Source organism: Triturus cristatus, chromosome 8 (genome assembly GCF_964204655.1).
Source record: "Triturus cristatus chromosome 8, aTriCri1.1, whole genome shotgun sequence".
In the NCBI taxonomy this organism is placed as follows: Eukaryota; Metazoa; Chordata; class Amphibia; order Caudata; family Salamandridae; genus Triturus; species Triturus cristatus.
Window position 1 is genome coordinate 588,281,591 of NC_140591.1, and position 15,082 is coordinate 588,296,672.

The window sequence follows — 15,082 nt, forward strand, 5'->3', positions numbered from 1 at the left end:
TCCCTCTACACATAGTGCTCTTGCACTGAAAAAAATGAAAATGGATACACTTTGACAATCCTCCAAAAAGTAATTCCATTTGTCCTTGTTACACCTTAAATAATTTGAAATTAACTCAGGAAAACAGCAGCTCCACAGTGATTGAGTGAATGAGCGAGTAATACCTTTCCACAATGGTGAATTTGTCTCAGTCAATACAATGTATCTGGGTCCGTTACTCAAGGCCGACATCAGGTCCCAGGAGTGCTTTGGTATAAGGTGGCCTCTCAGTTTTCAGGCCAGGAAGCGCACGTTTGTGGAGGCGGGACAGACACCATGGCAACAGCGGAAGATTGGGATGGCGTGCTCTTGCGCCTTTAGAATTAATACGTAGGTGAAAAACATACTTTGAGCAGATCAAAAGAAGAAAACAAACTGAAGCACGAATAGCATGGAGCCTTTTTAGAGGCCACGTCAAACAAGTTCCAGAAGGCACATCTCCATTTATGCCATCCAAACCAGCTTAAATATTATATAAGCCAATAAATGCGTGCGTGAAGAGAACCAAAGTGCACAACAAAAAGTATTTTTGGTGAATTCAACACAACGAACTAAGCCCTTAATTAATTTATTTATATACACAGAGGAGAATCATAGGTTTTCTAAAAAGCATTTTATAACCGCTGCCTCTATCTTATCGCGCCTAGAAGCGATTAAGGCAGTGTGTGATATACAAACACAATACACAGAAACATACCCATTGACACGAAAAGAGTGTAGCTTCTGTGGTCACTTACTACTCTCGTTTGTCCCCTTTGTCCCCTCTTTTAGGGGTTACTGTTTAAATCTTTAAAGTTCTGTTAAAAGGGATTTGCAGCTCAGGCAATGATCCATTTCCAATTTTCTTAAATCATGTACATGTTTCCTGGGCGAAAAAGCAATGCCGACAAAACCATAAGGGAGGGACTGCTTTCTGGAGGATAACCATTTTAGAGAAAACCCTTTTTCATGAAAAACAGACATCTGAATAAGGATTTAATCCTGTGTACAGCAATTAAAATGAAAAGTCAACAAAGCTTCTTTTAATTGCTTAGGTATAACCAATTGTAAAAATGCTATACAACAGAAATGAGGTCGATGTTTTGAGGAAATCTGTCATAACAAAGTGGACTTTTTTTGTATTTATACAGCAACCCAGATATTAAGTAGTAGCAAAGGCCAGGTAAGGGCAAATAAAAGAAAACAAAGAAAAACAAAGTGAAATGTAGATGTGCAGTGGCGTCTCTAGAAGTGAATTTTAAGGGGCCCACTTTGACCACAAATAAAAGTACTGGGGACACTTGGAAGGGGTCTCACGGACAGAGACACACACACACATATGTGAAAAAATAGTTTATTAGTTGGTATGGCTGGATGCCCACCATACCAACAGTCACTATCTTGTTAGGAACAAAAGTTTCAGTAATTTAAAGTTCAGCTCAAACCCCGGTAGCTGTGGTACACAGCATACAAGCCTAATGTAGAGAAAATGTGTAAGGTACTTAGAAATACCAAAACTTAGAAAGTCAAAAACATAAGACAATAAAAATCTCACAACAATTTATAAAAAGAGAGAAAAATTTAAGAAGCAAACTTACACCAAATCGACAAAAATCTCATGAGGGAAATCTGAGATATGAATTTTTAAAGATTTAAGTGAAAAAATCAACAAGAAACACAGAGCAACAATGATAGTCAATGGTTGCCGTGGACCGGGACCTAGATGCTTTTTGAGGTCAACCGTGATTGATTTCGGGTCGGACACAGCAGGTAGATTGACCTTGCTAGGGCCTGCAAGTAGGTAAGTTCGAAAAGTTTCTAAGTCCCAATCTGAAAAGAGACTATTCTTTAATAAAAAAAACTCTTCTCCTCATGGAACAAACTAGAAATTCAATCTGACTTATCATGGCTGATCCGCTTGAAGCTCTGGAGCAACATTTTTTAAAAAGTGCCCAAGCTTCTTTCAGTGCCCAAACAACTACAGAAGTACACTTCCAAGGCCCACATGAACTCTATGGGAGCACTAAGAGACTCTCGAGGCATCTGTTACAGAGCAACAGCAAAGTCTTTCTGCACTTGAATTGCAAGTGGAAGGGGGTCCAACCTGCTCAGGTCCTTCTCACAGGTCACAGATGTCAAGTGCAGAATGTTCAACCCGTCTGGTGGCTCTTATTAAGTCCTGCAATGTTCTGGGAAAGGCTAGGTGAAGGTCTTGCTTTGTGGAGTTTACAAGCCAGTGGACGGGAGCACCCTAAAACACTCCAGGCTCCTTTCTTACCAATGACGTAAAGGTTCCCAGGCTCTGACCTACCTACTTTTGCATTAGTTCCTGTTTGCCTTACTGTAAATTGACCCAAAATGTCATGTGTCAAACAGAATCCAAGATAACAAAGGTCATTGGCCACACTAAACTTGGTCTGTGAGGCTAAGGTTATGAGTGGGGAGTGTACTATGGTAATCCTTATGCCCTCCTACACCTATTACTAAAATACAGTTTGAAGGCGGTACCGTACCCACAACAAGCCCGGGGACAGATGCCTGGTTGGACAAAGCAGGGTTCTTCCTCAACCAGACAGGGGATACACAAGAATTGTGCTGGTATCCCTTACACTCCCTTTGAAAAGCCCAAAACCTTTACATATGTTTCAGATAAACCTGTCATGCAGGATTTGACACTCTGGTGTCAATAGGAGGGGTACAGACCCGCCCCTGCATATTCCATTGAGCTCAGAGGAGTCATCTCTGTTTATTCAGGTCAGCCTATTTTGTGCACCTGGGAGGAATTTCACATATCTTACAGACCTCTTCCTGGGCTGAGCGCAGCATGGGAGGTGGCTGAGGATAATCATAATTAGTCTACTGACAGTTCAGCAGACACCTAAAGGGTAGCCTTCTAAAAGTTAGTTTTCCTTAATATTTATGATACATCTGACTTCACTATTGAGCTGGATTTTTTGTAGCTAATACACATGTTGCTTTGATTATTTTTATAGCTGTTCTTATTCCAGAGATAACATGATAGTGGTTGAATCTGTAATTTGGTTTTCTACATAGGACAATGAGTTCTGCCACAGTAAAAGTAGCTTTTAGGGCACTGTCACTGTAAGAGCATGGCATTATTAATTTTCTACATGATCCAATTTTAAATACCATGTATCCTACTTTGGGGGCTATAGGACTTACATATGGGTGATATTTAAAAGGTACGTTTTCACCTGGTAAAAAAGGATTCTTTTAGCTCATCTCCCTGCAGGTTTTACACTGCACCAGTCAGGCTACAATGATAGGTGAAGGCTTCTCCAACCAGTAGCTTGCAAGCTCCTGATAACTCTCCAGCAACCTGTAAGTAGCTCTAGTGTATGCAGCACAACTTACTAAATTAGATTTTGCTTGGCTGAATTAATATGTGTATAGCAAAATTGAAAGATGTGAATTTTTCAGAATTTATAAGCTAATGTTTGCTGAAAATATACTGAATTCCCAAAATATATTTAAAGCTGATATTTGACTGATAAGACATGGGGCATTGGGGAGACGTATTACTAATATCATTACCTTGATGTCTGTGGCATTGCTGCTATGGCTGATATATAGTACACATGTAGAGTCATTCCACATTGACAATGCCTTTTTTGCAGTACTACTGGCAACTTTGTCTGATCCTGTGAGGTGATTACTGCTGGTAATCTCCCAGAATGTAGGCACTAATGTAATCGGGTCTGAGGGGGTCCCTATTACAAAACTAATAATATCAGTAGCTCGGACTGATTTCCATTGAACATAAGTAGCTCTTATTACAGAAAAGGTTGGAGACCCCTGCAATAGTAAATTGCTCAATAAGTGCTGCATTCCACAAGAGACATTTATATTTTTGCACCATATTCTATGTCCCTATAAGAAGGTTAAATAAGCCAGCGAGAGATTTGCCCAATTCTACATGTTTTAGGAATCAGAGCTTGTACGCAGGATACTGGACAGCTGTATACATTTGTGAAGAGTCTAAACTTCAGCAATAAAATTCACCAAACAAATGGGCATGCCCATGTAAAAAGGAGAACTTTTTAATTATATCAATCAGTGGCGGTAGTTACAGTTAGCACCACATTTCCATAGGAAATTGATTTTTTGGTTTGCTTATAACTTTGGCGCCGTATGATGAATCGTCACAAACCTTTCCAACCACACCCTCTAGACTCCACATAGATGCCAGGAGAAGGTGCAGTACTGGCAAATATACCCTTTAAAGGTGAGTGAGCCAACATATTAACAGGGAGAGCCGACCCAGAACTGAGCTAAATGTCTGCCTTGACCCAGTATACCAGTATGCGAGCCAAGCCATGAGAATGTTTGGCATGTAAATCGTGCAAGAAACGTAATGCAAAAATATGAAACAGTATCATCAAAATTGAAAACATAGATTTTTAACTATGCAAGAATATATCTCCTTGGTACCTCAGAATGGGGCATTAGGTTAGAGCATGGATGTCAGGCAGAAGCCATATGAAAGCTCACATTCCTTTGGGTTTGAATCTTCAAGAGTACCATGAGCAGAGCCAGGCATCTGGCTCGAGCCTGGCTGAAGCCTTCAGTGGCTTGCCTTCCTTTAATACCCACATCTACGTGAATGCAAGTCATGTCTATTAGGTAGAAAGTTTACCAGAATAGAAAATTAAATGCTTGCTGCTGAAACATGCAATTATCTGTAGTCCAACAGTTTGAAGGTTCTGCCTTCCACCCTTCTAAGAGTACCATTAAATTTGTTAAATTAAGTAATAATAAAATCTGTGGTTTATGGGGCTTAAAAATAGCAGAATTATGTTATGAGGCACCATAAAAAGCATAACAAATTATTTGGCCGAATGCCATTATGCAACATTTCCTTTCTTTCAGGCTAGATTTAATTAGCACTACAGGTTATGAAAGGCCTGATAGCACTAAAGAAATAAAACCGACTAAGATTTTCGTTCCAATAAAACAAAAACTTTTGTTTACTTTTCTTAGTAAAGCAAACCCAGGTTTTTGCTGCCAGTTCAGAGTTTCCTAATTTAAAGATTGATGGACACTTGCATTGCGTTTCTTCAATAAGGGTGAATTTGACATCCAGTCACAAACACTTATGTCCTTATTATGCATTTGGCAGTGTGGGGTGGGGTTACGGTGCTGCCATCCCGCTCCCACACTGCCAAAGTCAAAACAGACAGATTACGACTTTTAAAGTCTCTGGAGGGCAGTTCTTTAGCGTTCCCACAGCGGTGCCTTTGAAATTGGCATAGCAATGGGATTTTCACAGCATGTTCCTGCACGGACCGAAATGCACAATGTTGTGCATTTCATTCTATTCAGGAATGTGGGGTGCATGCAGATAGGGGAGGCACACCATGTGCCTCTCTGCATGCACCCCATGTTGCAGAGGCACAAGAGGGCCCTGCAGGGCCCCCTTTGTTTCCTCACCATCACACTTTTCATGGTGATCGCACCGCCATGAAAAGTGCGGAAGTGAGGAAGCTTCTAATATGCTTGGCAGTGCTGCAGCAGCACTGCCAGCTTTTTAGGGGCCTCAGATCATGGATCCCTGGTGGCAGCAGCGGTCCCATGACAGACCAACCGTCATAGTCCTAATGTGGCAGGCAGATTGCCAGCCTGTCAGTCCGTGGCCGCCATTACAGGTTTGGCGGTCCATTGGACCGCCAAACTCTTAATAAGGCCTTAACCTTAACTATCATTATTGCTCATGTAGGAAGACAGTCAAGGAGTCACAGCGGACATGGGAGCACTGTAAAATGTAAATGATGCTATAATGGATTTGAGAGGAGAGAAGGGCCAGCAAAATAGCTGCTATGGGACTGGGCAGCGAGGCCAGTAGCCCTAGCCTGGCCCACAGAACCTGACAGGGAGATGAAGCTCTTTTAGCCTTATGGGCATTGTGCGCCTGGTTACTAGAAAACGGAAGGTATAGGAGGGGAGGAAAGAGAAGGAAATTGATTTTTTGTCTTTAACTGTACTCAAAAATAGAAGGAAAGAAGCTGAGGCGGAGAGATGCCAAGGAAGAGAAGGATCATGGACGAGGAGAGGGGGCAATTTGTGGACAAGAGCAGACACACCTACCGTACAGGAAACAAACCAAAAATGGGGAGGCAGAGCAGAAGAAAAAGGGAAGAAACTAAATGTTGTTGAAGATGAATATAAAGGGCTTCACAATGCTTTGAGTGAAAGGCATTCACCAATGTGGCCTTGAAACACGGTGAATGAAATTTTTTATGAAAAAATCTTGAAAATTAGTTTGAAATACATGTTTCTTCAGAATGGGTTTCAACAATTTTGCAAGTTTACAATTTATTTATTTATTTATGGGCTTGTAACGCGCCGGCATCACACCCGAAGGTGTATCTCCGCGCGGTGCTGTGAAGGAACAGGTAGAGCAGCGCTCCAACTAGAACAGGGTAGTCTTAAGGTGTTTCCTGAAGGCTAGATGGCTAGGGCAATCTCTGAGGGAAAGAGGAAGACTGTTCCACAGACGTGGGCCCATGATGGAGAGGGAGCGACCTCCTTGTCTGGTCTTGTTATGTCTAGGAACCTGAAGTAATAGCTGATTGCTAGACCTAAGAATGCGGGAGGGGCGGTGGTATACAAATTTCTCGGCCAGGTAATGTGGACCGAGGTTGTGAAGACTCTTGTGCACCACACAGCAAATCTTGAATTCCACCCGTTTCCGGATGGGAAGCCAATGGAGGGCCTTGAGGAGGGGCAAGGATGGGGTTCTAGGGGGGGCATTGGTCACCAGGCGGGCCGCAGTGTTTTGAACCACCTGAAGTTTATTAAGCACTCCTTCGTTGGCTGCTAAGAATAGGCCATTGCAATAGTCCAGGCGGCTCAAAACGAGGGCCTGGACCAAGGTCTTTCTTGTATGGTCAGGTAGAAGGGGGAACACCTTACGAAGGAGGCTAATAATGTGAAAGCAGGAACCCGCCGTGGTGCTGGCATGATGAGCAAGGGTGAGATCATGATCTAGACGGACCCCCAGATTTTTCACCACCTGTTTAGGGGATGGGGCCTGACCCAGACTGGAGGGCCACCAGTCAGGGGTCCACAGGGTTTTTGCCCCTCCGAATAGCATGACCTCAGACTTTCCCACATTACACTGGAGAAAGTTCTGGGCCATCCAGCTGGCGATCGCAGTCATGCCGTTGGAGAAAGCTTGTCTTATCTCCGGGGTAAAGTCTTTAAAAGTGAACAGCAGCTGCGTATCGTCAGCGTAGGAGATAGGCATAAACCCGAAAGACCTCACAATGTTAGCCAAAGAGGAGACATATACGTTAAACAACGTAGGGCTGAGACAGGAGCCCTGCGGGACTCCTCTGGTGATGCTGGCCGAGGGGGAGCTGAAGGAACCCATATTCACCTTCTGGGTACGCTCAGAGAGAAAGCTGGTGAACCACGCCAAGGCGGCTCCATCAATACCAATCTCCTTTAATCTGGTAAGGAGAATTGCGTGGGATATGGTGTCGAAAGCTGCGGACAAGTCCAGCAGCACCAACACCACTGACATCCCTCTGTCCAGGGACAAGCGTATAGCATCCGTGACGGAGAGGAGAGCCGTCTCGGTGCTATACCTGGGCCTGAACCCCGACTGAGAGTGGTCCAGACAGCCGGCCTGCTCAATAAAGCTGGAAAGATGGTGATTCACATGCTTCTCCATCAATTTGCTGATGAACGGCAAGAGGGAGATAGGCCTCAGATTAGTCATATCAGACCAGGGGATGGAGGTGTTTTTCCTGATAGGCTTGACCATGGCCTCCTTCCACTCCCTGGGGACCAGTCCCTCAGAGAGGGAGCGATTGATCACCGTCTGAATGGAAGGACTGAGGACACTCCCAATGAGGTGCATGACACGGGCAGGAACAGGGTCCACTGGGCTGCCTGATTTAATAGTCCCGATCAGGGAGTTGACTTGGTCCAAGCTAATCTCGGGAATAGAGGACAGCGTAGCGGAAACAGCACCGACTGTTCCGGGCTGGGGGCTAAAAGAGGGGACCGTCTCCTCAGTAGGTGGGCTTATTTGGGAGATGTTACGATAAATGGAATCGATTTTATTGGCAAAAAACCCAGCGGTATCCTCACACAGTTTTTGGGTCAGCATTTCAGGACTGTCACAGGCGACGGGCTTGGTAAATGTGCAAAGAACCTGGTACAGTAGTTTAGGGTCGTTGCCAGCCTCAGACAGTTGGAAGACAATGTGGGATTTACGGGCAGCTCTGATGTTTTTATGATAGAGTCTCATGGCTGAGCCATAGCGATCTTTATCGGTCATACTGCGTGAGATTCTCCAGGCTTTCTCCAACTTCCTGCAGGCCTTTTTCTCCGCACGCAGTAGGTCAGAGTACCATGGTTCCTGCCTGCGGTCAGAGCGCCGATTACAGCGTCTTAAAGGGGCAATTAGATTGACCGCCGTGATCAAGGCATCATTGTATTTAGACAGAGCCGAACTGGTGGAGTCAGAGGGGAGAAAATCGGGAGGTACGAAAGTAGATTTAAAAGTGTCAGCGGACACCTTATACCACTGCCTGCGCCATAACGGAAGGGGAGCAGGTTGGGAACGTTCTGTAAAGAGGGCGGGGAGGGAGAAATTAATTACAAAGTGATCGGTCCATTCCACCTGCGTAGAAGGATAACACGACAGGAGGTGCGAGTTGGACAGGATTAAGTCGAGGGGGTGACCGGCCCGATGGGTCGGACCCTGGTTGCACTGTTTAAGACCAAGGGTAGATAGATCAGCCAGCAAGTTGCGCGCATCTGCATTGTCAGCCAATTCACTGTGGACATTGAAGTCTCCAAGGAGTACAAAATTAGTCCCTATGCTGATATGAGGAGCTAATGTCTCCAGAAGGAGAGTCGAAGCCTCCCCACAAGGGCCAGGGGGACGGTACACCAGTGCTCCCTTCCAGCAAGCTTGTGACAAGGAACCAATTCTGAAAACAAGGATTTCAATGTCCCTAGTACAGCATTGGTCGAGAAAGGTGACAGTGAGAGTGTCTTTATAGATTACTGCGACCCCGCCGCCGGTTTTGACAGGGCGGTCGAGCCTAAGAATCTTGTACCCCAATGGCACAATATCATCCATTTACTTACTAACTTCACCGTTTTATGAATATCAGCTACATATTGGGTTTGATATTGTTAACTACAGTAGAATAAATTGATTTGTCCACATCTAGACTATGTTTCTTATTGGACACTGTCAACACAATACTTTTAGCAATGAAATTCTGGGATAGGCATGCTTGTCCTAAATACACAGAGCATCATTTAGAGCCTTGTGTGTGGCACGCTAGTCCACTAGGTCAGTGGAGGCTATGGCCTCCCCTGCCCTGGAAGAGTACAGTCCACTCTATTGTGAGACACTTGCCTGCCTGGTAGGATATCACTGTATTTAAAGTTAGTGTATTTCGCCCCAAAAAAATAAGAGAAGTAAAAATGCATTAAGGTGTTCTTTCAGTATGTTGACTCAAATGATATTCGATTTTATCAAGGTTACCTCAGATACATGTAGATCTTAAATGTAGAATAAGAATTTAGACTAATATAAGAAGTTCTTGCTTTTTCTTGTTTCCTTGTACATGTGTTGCAGGTTGCAAGCAGGGCAGACAACCAACTGGAATACACCATATAAAACAATGTATGTGTTCCTTCTTTTCTTCACATGTTTATCAGCAGTGTAATGTAAATCTAATTTTACCTTCCTGCTATGGTGTCAGAGATTGTTTGCCCAAATGACCAGCTGCCTACCTGGTGAGATTTATTCAGTGGAAAAGCCGATGCATACCGTTGCTGTCTAACTGTTTGGCATTTTCAGTACCACCTAATAAATGTCCCTGTGATGCAGGGACCTTTCCTTAAGCATGGCAGGAACATTTAGACAGTGTTCTGTGCATTGCCACCAGGGTCAGCATGGGCATCTTGCACAGAACTGGATTTGCCAAAAAGGTGGCTCTAAATTGGGCAACTGTGCAACATCACTTTCAGTAGTATCACTTCTGGCCAATTGATCATCCCCATGGTGATCTGGTGATGACACCATAATCGGGAAATGTCACCATGACCCACACTCCGAATGAGGCTTTAGAAAGAAAAGACAGAGGTGGGTGGGGTAGCATCCATTTTTTTGAGGGATGTCCTATTACTGATGAATTTTATCTTCTACTTTGCGGCGGGTCAGACACTTGAAAGCTGTTATCATATTGTAAGACCTACTATATCACTATCTTACACACATATTTTAACCTTCCAAGAAATGGATCTTTGTTGCAGTGGTTAAATATTATAATGAATGCAACATGAGCTTACTGTGCTCGGCACCGAACATAATTTGCTGTTTAGGAAACTGGTAACTGCCATAAGACTCAACAACTCATAGCTATATACTTATATTCACTGAAAAAAACAAGGATTGAGGGGAAATTATGGTAAACTGTGGGTATACAAACTTTAGAATGTTTACATAAAAGTAATTCAGCTCATAACACAGTTAAAGTGCAGTTATGGTTAGCAATTTGAATTTAAAACCACTGAAATTCATTCAGTTATGGTTAGGAGCACAATACATAACTCACCCAACAGCAAACCATAACTCACACAACAAACCCATAGCACATGACCTCACTCTTAATAATACAGATGCAAATACACATGTTGTAAATCATCTTACAGGTGAGACTACATATTACATTACCCTTATCACTGTGACAGAGATGAATGTGAATGTACTATCCTTTATTGGTTTGATTATGTGTTGATGTTTAATGACATTTTGATTTAGGTCCTTTTATTATTGGTATTATTGTGAGGTCAGTAGAATTGTATTTGGTATGCGAGCTATGGTTTGGTGTTGTCGACTAAGCTCCTAACCATAACTTTTAATTTTCAGTGTTTTTCGTTTTAATGTTTTAAGTTTTTGTCCATTTTTTAAATGGGAAGGTAAGGGTAATACAATTAGACTGTAAATTGAGCACTGCTATGCTTCAGCCACAGGTACAAGCAAACACAGTGTGATGCAATGAGTTGTCTATTTGCACAGCCAAGGAGGACAGCCACCACTCTCTGATATAAAAAATGTGTATTCCTTATGTTTAGACACTTGTCTTTAAAACATACATTTTAAATCTAGATAAAATCTTGTTTTAAAAAAAGAGATCCCCCCACCTCTCTCCCCTGCTTGTAAACCAGTCTAATACCCAATATGCTTCCATTTAATATATTTATAGTCTCCATTCCCCTAGCATCACACCCCATCACTAGTGATGCATACACACAAAGGCCAACAACACAAAAGGTTTGAAGTGCTAACTACAGACAGGGCAAACTCAAATCTGGGTGTGGTGAACTTGTAGAGATGGACACAGAAGCACCCAAATCCATATTTTAACAGTAGTCTAAATGTATTTGTTTACTTATTTAAGGTTGACTTATACTTCCGAGCACTCTGCAGCTTGATGCTGTGTAGTACGGTTTTGATTGATATGCTATGGTAATATAAACAAAAGTCTGAATGATTGAAATACTCTGATATACATCGGAAGTTTACCCAGACAGCATTATCAACCAGAGTGAGGATCCAAAAAGATACTGTGCATGCCAAAGACAGGCAGCACAAATGGGAATAGTCTCTGCTTGTACAACCATTACAAAAACGATCTAATCATCTATTACCCTCGGACTGGCTTATTTTTAACCCAGATAATTTCTAAACCATAGTCTGTGTTTTTTTACATTACATGTCATACAACCCCAAACCAAGTAAACAATTCCTGAAATAAATAACCAAATAAACAAAGTAAATAAGAACAAAATAAGTTTCCAGTACCTGACAGATAATGAGAAACTTCTGTAAAAAGGAAAAACAACAGGATTCAGGGGCAGTGTATTAACAGCAAATGACAGAAACGCATGGGCAGTCAAGAAATAATCCATCAACTGAAAACTGAGTAAACAGAGTGTCCACAAAAGTAGCAGTTCACAAACCCGAGAAAGAGGCAGAGGGAACTTAGGAATTCTGCTTCAATTGTAAAGTGTGTTTCAGAAGATGATGGAACAAAACACATTGAAGATTTTTTTTATCAGGGTTTTCTGCAGGTGCTTGTTTTGCTCAACTCAACACAAGGCTATTTACTTAAAAAGCCTACAGGCACAGTTCAAAATTGCACAGCATCACACAATTGTCTGCACAACCCTCATTAAATCTAAGTAAAAATTTTCATAAGGACTATATATAAGGTGAGATCAATTAACATGAAAGAAGAGAAATAGTTACTTTTGTATCCTTTCAGTATAAAAAAAACTGATGAAAACAGCTCTTTATATGAACAGATGCCAATGAAAGCCCACCCCATGTCTATAGAACATGCTCTATCTGCACAAAGATCTCAATGCTGCCAGGTGAGTCCACACTATAACCTCCACATTGAAGCTGGTGAAGAGATATCACACACAGTTGACCATAAAACAGGACACAGATTATAACATCATAGCAGGGAGTGAGGTAGAGAGCCACCCACTGACATAAAGCAGAGTGGTGAGTGATACAGAAATAGATAGTGGGGAGGATTTGAGGTGGAGCAAAACTAGAAATGGTTTTTTTCAGTCAACGTGAAGATATTTCTCTGTGCATCGTGAGGATAACATACTAAATGGAGTCATACAACATATGAAAAATGTAAAAATAGTTTGTTAAGCCCCTACTGATATTGGCTGCAGTGCCCCTTCATGTACTGTCAGGCTGATTTCTTCTTTCGCGACATAGCCAGCCAGAATTCATTCCTCCTCCCTTTGGATATGGGTGTCTAGGGAATGTGCAGAAGAAAGTGTAGTACCTGGCCAGATCTTTTATTTCCGTCACAGTACTATCATTAAAAGACTGTACTGCATGTAGGCCAAGCCAAATGTGTTTTTCTGTTTTGTGAATCAAGGAACGTGTACAATTTACCTGATTTGCAATAGCCCCACTAGTGCTAAATCATGCAGAAAATATATTAGCATAATGTTGTGAAAAATCAACAACCAACGCTTGTTAGCGATGTGGCTGATTGAGGTTTGCATGAGAATATTATGTGGTCTTTTGGGGAAATTTAAATGTTAGCGACATTTATGAGTCTGACCATTGTGTCAACAACAATGGGGTATTTTCCACTGAGCATCCCATGCTAATATTTGGACGTTCAACTCAGGTAAGCCGAAGCTGAGGACATATGATGCCAAGAACAATCAGAATTCATTGATGTGAAACGAGTAGTGAGGGAGAATAATATTCTTAAGAAGCTACAATTGCATATTTCTAGAGTTCAAGCAAAAAATGAAAAACAGGCATGATCATTATCAGAATTACCAACATCCCTAGTCAAAATTAAAGCTAGCCAGGTGCCAGTTATAAGTGGTTTCAATCATGCACACCTTTTTTTAATCTAATGGCTCATGACCAGTGAAAAAAAACAAAGGAATACTACAGAGTAAATAAATAATATCATATGACACCAAAATACACCAATAGCAGTCCCAAGATACAATTGGAATTTACTGGAATTTTCTCTGTACCTGTTCTAAAATTTCCAAATATTTTACCCGGAAGTAGATCTGGTGAAAACCATTTGTAATAGGGCAACCTGAATTTCCATTAGATATATGTGGCACCATTAAAACAAAAGAAAGGAAAGACCCTAAAAAAGATTTTAAATTGGGAAATACCGTTGTTTATAATGGCAGTAGTTTCTTTTAGAACTGGCTGTGGAGTTGTCTGCCAAAAGTGGTTATAGAAGGGGCTTCAATTCAATAAACTTTCAGTTCAAGACATTAGGGTAAACAGCCCTCACAATGAAACTGTCACGACGCATGCAATTACAACGCGGTCGTTACAACGACCCATAGTACATGTTAGGTAATTTAAATGAATGCTCAACTAAAGGAACTCATTTACAGAGCTACCCAGCTGTAAATGCGAGTGCAAAAAATGTTTGTTACAATTGTTACACTAAATGCTATTGTTATGTTATGTGTTATGTTATGTTATGTATTGGTATATGTTGAGCGCATATATCACCCTAAGGTCTCATAGCGCTAGCCTGTAATCAGAAACCAAGAGAATGAAGAGAAGGGGAAACCATCTGGGTGGGATGGGCTCAGAATAGGCAGGTTTTGAGGGATTTACGAATTTCTTATGATCGATTTCGATGCGAAGGTGCAGAGGTAGGGTGTTCCATATCATAGGGGCAATTTTGGAAAATGATCTGCTACCGTTCTTAACGGTGCGGATCTTCGGGACAGTTAGAAGTTATTTACGGGCAGATTGAAGAATTCTGTCTGGCTAATGTCTTTTCAGTTTCTTAGCTAGATAGTGGGGCCCTGGTCTGTTAAGGGTTTTATGTACCAGACAACAGATTTTAAAGTTGATCCACTTTCTGATTTGAAGCCAGTGGAGGGTCTTCAGGTTGGGAGCCGAGGGCGAGCGGAGGGGGAGGTTGAGACCCAGCCTGGCCACGGTGTTCTGCAGGACCAGGAGCTTTGTTAAATATTCTTCGTTTATGTATGCTAGTGAAGCATTGCCATAGTCTAGGCGGCTTATTATTAATCCCTTCACTAGTGGCATGCGAGAAGACAGTGAGACCCTTTTAAAGACTTTTCGGTGGCTATGCATTAGTCAATAACATGTGCGAGCCACATGATTGGTGTGGTCAGACATAGAGAGTTTGTTGTCAATTATCACTCCAAGATTGCATGCTGCCGTCTTAGGTGAAGGACATATACATAGGGTGGAAGGCCACCAGTCATTGGTCAACAACTTTTGTGCATTTCCGAAGAGTATGATTTTGGTTTTACTAGCGTTAAGTTGGAGATGATTGTTTGTCATCCAATCATTGATGTCTACCATGCATTGCTTGAATCTGTATTTAGTATCGGTGGGATCTGGTCCAAGGGAGATTAGCAGTTGAGTGGCGTCCACATAAAACACTGTTTCAAAGACATGAGCTTTAATAACCTTGGCTAAAGGAGATACATACAGATTAAAGAGTGTGGGGCTTAG

At 42.1% G+C, this 15,082-nt stretch overlaps 1 protein-coding gene across 7 annotated transcripts in view; it reads right to left on the reverse strand.

Moving 5' to 3' along the window:
* KLF12 (KLF transcription factor 12) overlaps positions 1-15,082 on the reverse strand; it is a 987,741-nt gene that overhangs the window by 433,511 nt on the left and 539,148 nt on the right. For 5 of the 7 annotated variants that reach the window (XM_085622005.1, XM_085622011.1, XM_085622007.1 and 2 more), the window contains one exon: positions 11,876-11,896. The exons of the other annotated variants lie outside the window; for them this stretch is intronic. In XM_085622005.1, coding sequence (XP_085478131.1) covers positions 11,876-11,896 — 21 coding nt within the window. The remainder of the gene's footprint in view (positions 1-11,875; positions 11,897-15,082) is intronic. 7 annotated transcript variants of the gene reach the window in all.